The 6,888-nt window shown below is 40.5% G+C and overlaps 1 protein-coding gene across 1 annotated transcript in view; it reads right to left on the bottom strand.

Annotated features, from left to right (window-relative positions):
• Nucleotides 1–411: 411 nt before the first annotated feature.
• LOC138973909 (low-density lipoprotein receptor-related protein 8-like) overlaps nt 412–6,888 on the bottom strand; it is an 18,059-nt gene continuing 11,582 nt past the window's right edge. The window contains exons 7-10 of the mRNA XM_070346617.1: nt 6,526–6,753; nt 5,383–5,652; nt 4,026–4,127; nt 412–2,914 (exon numbers count right to left, since the gene is read on the bottom strand). Coding sequence (XP_070202718.1) covers nt 2,739–2,914; nt 4,026–4,127; nt 5,383–5,652; nt 6,526–6,753 — 776 coding nt within the window. The 3' untranslated portion in view covers nt 412–2,738. The remainder of the gene's footprint in view (nt 2,915–4,025; nt 4,128–5,382; nt 5,653–6,525; nt 6,754–6,888) is intronic.

Genomic DNA, 6,888 nt, shown 5'->3' with positions numbered 1-6,888 from the left:
CTACTCCCGCTCCGTTACGCATACCGAGTCACACCAAATATATGTGGGACGCACCTGTTTTTGGCAATCAATACAGTTTGAGAGTCCTTTGCATAAGGAAATAATTACAATTTACTGATACTTTCCCCTTAGTAAGTGAGTCACAAACAGAATGATGGTCATACGTTAACACGCAAACACACACGCACACGCACACACACCCACACACACACACACACACACACACACACACACACATACACACACACACATATGCACACACGAACACGCACATACAAACACACACACGCACACACGAACACACACGAACACGCACATACACACAAAGACACACAGACACACACACACACACACACACACACACACACACACACAACTTGTTCATATAGCTCAACAAAACATACTTTGTGGTATAAGCAAACGTTATTGTCTCCATTGAGAAATTCGGATGTACATGGCATAAACAGAATGACCTGAGGTAACAGACACGCGATGCACAAAAACAGTATTGTCTTAATTAGAAGGACAAAAAACAACCACACTATTACATCAGTAGACCCATAGACAAAATATCCCAACACAACAATAATGAATTTATACAGCATGAATTTGACGACAATATGACATCAGTAAGTCAGGAAACCACATCACACTCTTAATCCTTCTGTAGGAACCACTAAGCAGTTCAGCAACACAGAAGTGACAATATAAGCTTGCATTGCAGATGACTGGGAGTAAGAGAGAGAGAGAGAGAGAGAGAGAGAGAGAGAGAGAGAGAGAGAGAGAGAGAGAGAGAGAGAGAGAGAGAGAGAGAGATCGGGGATGAGTGTTTGCGTTCGTGTGTGTGTGTGTGTGTGTGTGTGCGTGTGTGTGTGTGTGTGTGTGTGTGTGTGTGTGTGTGTGTGTGGTGTGCGTGTGTGTGTTTGTGTGTGTGTGTGGTGTGCGTGTGTGTGTGTGTGTGTTTTAGTACAAACTGCATTCTGTACAAATCAACGGCAACATTAATTGACAACACTCAAAAGATGACATGTTTCGGCACATTGACGGACATGTAATACAAAGATGGTATCACGGGCATCGGTTTACTGACCTTGTCATAAATTACACCAAAAAAATCTCCTAAACATCACAGTAAGTTTTGAGGAATTATGATCACACATGGACAGACACTTTGTCATTATATTTTTCATTGTACAAAAGCACCAACAACAAAGAAAGAAAGCTTACACGGAAGCAAACAAACAGACATGCAAATAAACAAAGTGAAACAACATAGAATAAACCCAAACATTTAAATGAAGTAAATTGTCAAAATAACGGAATGTAACCACATTTTTCTTCTTCTTCAGCGTTCCAGAATTTTTTTCTGGTTACGTGTGAGCTCGTTTGCCCATTTGGGTTCCCCACACTATACTCTGAGAGCATAGTCAGCTCACTCCGCTTTCGTTGAGTAGGCATGCTGGGTATTTTCGTGTTTCCATAACCCACCGAACTCCGACATGGATTACATGATCTTTTCCGTGCACACTTGGTCTTGTGCTTGCGTGTACACACGAAGGGGGTTAAGTCACTAGTAGTCACATTAATTTTGATGACTGGTTCAACCAGCGTGTAAGCGCTTATAAAGTTGGAATAGTTTTCATTTATTTTCTAGGACTAGGCTGTGAGACTTCCAGAAGTTTGGTAGGCTGGAACGTACGTCCTTAAGTCCAGCTTTTAATTCAACAAATAGCAGAGCTGTATGACTAATAAAGCCATGACGATTTCGGTTGGAAAGCATGCATTTTTCCCTGAAACGTTTAAAACGAATTGTTTACTGGACACAATTTCCGATTCAGTTTTCACTGGATTATATACATGTATATATGCAACCAAACAAAAACAACAAAAAACAACACACACAAGCGCACATACACACACACACACACACACACACACACACACACACACACACACACACACACACACACACACACCTACAAATCATAAAAAATGGCCGTTGAGCTGTCTATTTGTTGTCAGGTAAAATGTATCTTCAATACTTGATATCTGAACTCATGACTATTTAGCTTGAAAAGCCGGTTTGGGTCGTTCAATTATCCTGTCATTTGAAAAAAATTCTTTAACCTGAATATTTTATTTTAAGAACTACAATTGCTTAAGTACAAGCAATTTCAAAACTGGATAAGAATCGTATGGCCGTGCATGATTACTGTAAACAAAAATAAAGTTATTGTAGCAGTTCAGTAAATTGTGATGAGTTTGTACATTATTATGAACACGTTTGCTGTGATAGCATTTATGTCTAGTTTAAAATACTCAACAATGTGTGAATCAGTATCATGTTCATGGTACAAAAGAGTATAGACGCTAGTCATGTTTCCTGTTGAAAAGAGAAATTCCTGGTATATTCAATAAATTGTGATGGATTTGTAAATATTACTTTTTTCAGATTTGTGTTCAGGCTTGCTTATCTTGTTGATATCGCCTTGTTACAGACTAAATAAATGGGAAACAACGTGTTTTGCATGGTGAATAAGGAGTACAGACGCTTCACAGTCTCAGTCATGTTTGATGTTTAAAAGAGAGATCCATGGAAAACAATAAATTGTGATGAATTTGTTTAATATTACTTTTCAGATTTGTTTTCAGGGTTGCTTATCTTTTTGGCATAACGCCTTGTTACAAACTAAATAAACTTCCTTCTCCGTGCAGAGTACAGTTGTATTTCTATTCTTTTAAATCATGAACATGTTATAGCCCCTGCAGCCTGTCCCAAGGAAAGGTGGGCGTGGTGGTTGAACTGGTTCTGGTTCCTGAAGCTCTTCCTGATCAAGGAGACTTACTTGGGAGCTGATGGTACGAATCTGCTGAAACTCATAACCGCTTCCCTGTGGAATCTGTTTGGTGCGATCTGAAGAAAACATAGTGTGATATAAGTCAGAGAGTGATTTTGATTCCAGGCTCCTTAACTCTGTTTTCCTATTATGATTCTACTATACAGAGGATACACCCCTCTCTGTCTGTTTGTTTGTTTGTCTGTCTGTCTGTCTATATGTCTGTCTGTCTCTCTGTCTGTCTGTCTGTCTGTCTACCTCTCTCTGTGTCTCTGTGTCTCTGTCTGTCTGTCTGTCTGTCTGTCTGTTTCTCTCTGTCTCTCTCTGTCCGCATGTCTGTCTCTCTGTCTCTCTCTCCCTCTCTCTCTCTCTCTCTCTCTCTCTCTCTCTCTCTGTCTCTCTCTCTCTCTCTCTCTCTCTCTCTCTCTCTCTCTCTCTCTCTCTCTCTCTCTCTCTCTCTCTCTCTCTCTCTCTCTCTCTCTCTCTCTCTCTCTCTCTCTCTTCTCCACCTCTCTCTATCTCTCTCTATTTCTCTCTCTCTGGAAGTGCGAACTAAACAGAGACGGATTTAAATATATTATATATAATATTCAGAAAAGTCTTTTCATTAAGAAAAAAAGCAATTTACTTTATATTTGGTGTACATCGGCTTGAGATATGGAATATGTTCACACAGTGTCAAGATTGTATGTTACATGCTTTGACTTGAATGATCTTTTGAACAAAAAATCAAAATTAATACGGGAGTTAACCCAAACATACGAGATCTGAGTGGTAGCCACGCTAACACGGTTTAGGCCCTCCAGATTTTCTTTTTTCTTTCTTTTTCTGAATGATCTTACATGGGAAAAAAAACACGAACAGACAATAGATGAGTTAATACAGAAATTACAGGGAGTGTCGAGGGTGCCAGTCGGATGAGTGTGGCCAATGCTCAGTGTCAAACCTCTTTGGGCATTCTCCGAATTTGAAAAATATTCTTTACAACGCGTAACCATAAAACCACTTTACCCACATGCTTGAAAATTGTGACACATCTCAGGATAATTTACACCAAATATGACGAAAATTGCTGGAGTACTTGAGGAGTTATTATCATTTTAACGAGAGGCATTGTTTGGGGGTCACACTGCATATGACCACATCGTTCAATTGTACACATTGCTGTTGATTGCTGCTGTAACTTACCGTATCGTTTTCTGATGAAAACAGCAACGACGACCAGTAGCGCGACGACGACGATGGTGGCTGCAACCCCACCAATAACCATCCACACGAAGTTGTACGAACCTGTAAAGAATTGCAACTGTCAACATTAAAAACAATCCTCTTCTCTTCTTATTTCTTGTGTAAGCCGTCATAAAAGGATTAAACAAGGTTACAATCCTTTCTGGAACTTTCAAGCACGTAAATACATCCCTGCAATTATGTCGGAATTGTATACTTGTGACCCTCCACCACGGAATGAGTCGCATGTCACCTCGCGCGGTTCTGCGCGTATAAGTCCGGAGAGTGTCTGGTAACAGTGTGAGGGTCACCTTAGGCACAGGTTTATAACTCAAACAGTTTTCGCTCTTTTCTAAAACGGTTTTCACCACGGGATAGAACATAAAAAACACTTTAGGAAATTGTAAAAATATGAAAATCATGCAAAGGTGACATGCGACTCATTTCGTGGTGGAGGGTCACATTTTGTCTGCTGCAGCACCACAACATTCAGCCAAAAAAAAAAAAGGGCTTTCATACGACCTAAATGTAGCCAATAAGTCTTATATCCACCACGGAATGAGTCGCAAGTCACCTTTGCATGATTTTCATATGTTTACATTTTCCTAAAGAGTTTTTTTATGCCCTATTCAGTGGTGAAAACCGTTTTAGAAAAGAGCAAAAACTGTTTGAGTTATAAGCCTGTGACTGAGGTGACCCTCACACTTCTACCAGACACTCTCCGGACTTATATTAAGCCTAGCACAGAACTGCGCGAGGTGACATGCGACTCATTTCGCGGTGGAGGGTCACATATTGTTTATCAACATCGATAGCTATCCTTGTTGTTATTTGGTTGGTAAACAGTTAGTAAGAAATGCTTGTTGTGTTCGTTTCTTTGCCAATCATGGATCATGTAATTCCTTCCATTTTTTTTTTTACTGACTTACTTTTTATCTACGTAAAACTCAAAAAGGTTTCATCAAACTTTGTGATTGATACATTTTGCAGTCAGCAAGTAAACAACAGACATGTGGATATTGATGAGTAAAACAGCAAATCAAAATGTGACCCTCCACCACGGATTGAGTCACATGTCACGTACCTTTGCATGATTTTCATATTTTTACATTTTTCTAAAGAGTTTTTTATGCTCTATCCAGTGGTGAAAACTGTTTCAGAAAAGAGCGAAAACTGTTTGAGTTATAAGCCTGTGACTAAGGTGACCCTCACACTGTTACTAGACACTCCCCGGACTTATATTAAGCCTAGCGCAGAACCGCGCGAGGTGACTTGCGATTCATTTCGTGGTGGAGGGTCACAAATGTAATTTACTCACGTTTTAAGTGTAACTGCAGCGTTTTGGAAGCAGCTCTCTTGATGGTCAAGGACACTGCGGTGCATGTCACACTTTTCCAATCGTCATCTCGTGCACTTGAGGTAAAGACGCACGTGTTCTCTGGAAGCTGGTTCTTGCAGGTAACGCCGCCCCACCAGTAGTAAGGACTGGGGTAGACATCAGAAGCCTTGCAGGTCAAGGTTGTTGTCTGTGTTCCATTTATGACGAGGTGTGACGATTTCACGCTTAGATTTTCGTCATATGGACCATCTGGAAATGAACAGTAGCAATGCGTAAATACAGCGACATACCAGAGTTAAGCAGGTGTCGCATGTTTGCGACAGTAACAGCGGTCAGTCGTGTAACAGGCCAGTTCGAAACTAGCTTTTGGACCCAAGCCCCTACCATCCCGTAATATATTGTTTCCCACATACATTTCTTCTTTTTTTTCAAATCTTGCGCACGTAGTTGAGAATGCATCAATACTTATTTGAAGTTGTTGTCGTTGTTGTTGTTAGCTGTTTGTCCCTTTGTTGTTGTGTTTGTGTTTGTTTGTTTACTTGTTGTTTTTCTCAGTGAGTATTTTTTCTCAAAATGTTCTGTGTTTTTCTTTTGTACACTCCCTTGTGCCTTCCTGGCGAGCGGCCGAAAACTCCATCAAGCTAAGTTTGTGTCACTAGTTGTTTGTCTGTTCACTTAAAAGACCGTTGGGTCGATATGTGACCCTCCACCACGAAATGAGTCGCATGTCACCTCGCGCGGTTCTGCGCTAGGCTTGATGTAAGTCCGGAGAGTGTCTGGTAACAGTGTGAGGGTCACCTTAGTCACATACTTATAACTCAAACAGTTTTCGCTCTTTTCTAAAACGGGTTTCACCACTGGAAAGAGCGTAAAAACCTCTTTAGGAGAATGTAAAAATATGAAAATCATGCAAAGGTGACATGCGACTCATTCCGTGGTGGAGGGTCACATATAGTAGTGACTGTAACGTATTGTTTTGTTAATAGCAAACGTTCCAACAACTTACCTTTCTTGGTTTTTGATTCTGTGTTTTTCATTGTGTTATTGTTTGTTTGTTTTTTGCCTGTGTATTCATTTGTTTGCTTTTATAAGCACAGTTTTTTTTCAGGTGCATACACTTACACGCAACAAGGAGAGTGTATACTGCTTCCTCTTTTGCACCATCAGCAGTCGTCGCAACACAAGTGTAACGTGTACCGTTGTTCTTCCGCTGAACATTGGAAAATGTAATTTTGTCAGTGTCTGAATGCCCGGGCCAGGTCACTCTATACCCTTTCATTGCAGTACGACACCAGCATTTCTGGTCTTTGTTTTCCATGATATAGCGTGGGCAGGAAATCGTCACTTTACCTGTAAACAGCAAAACGAAAACTGAGAAACCTGGACACAAGTGTCACTAATTCGTAAATCTGTAATCGTTGTGTGCTTACTTGCTCCCTTTTGGAGTTGCTAAAACAGATCTTCCTGCATAGCTTGCTAACCTGC

Source organism: Littorina saxatilis, linkage group LG8 (assembly GCF_037325665.1).
Source record: "Littorina saxatilis isolate snail1 linkage group LG8, US_GU_Lsax_2.0, whole genome shotgun sequence".
NCBI classification, from domain to species: Eukaryota; Metazoa; Mollusca; class Gastropoda; order Littorinimorpha; family Littorinidae; genus Littorina; species Littorina saxatilis.
Note: the sequence above shows the minus strand (reverse complement) of the source record. Positions and strands in the feature narration are given on the sequence as shown.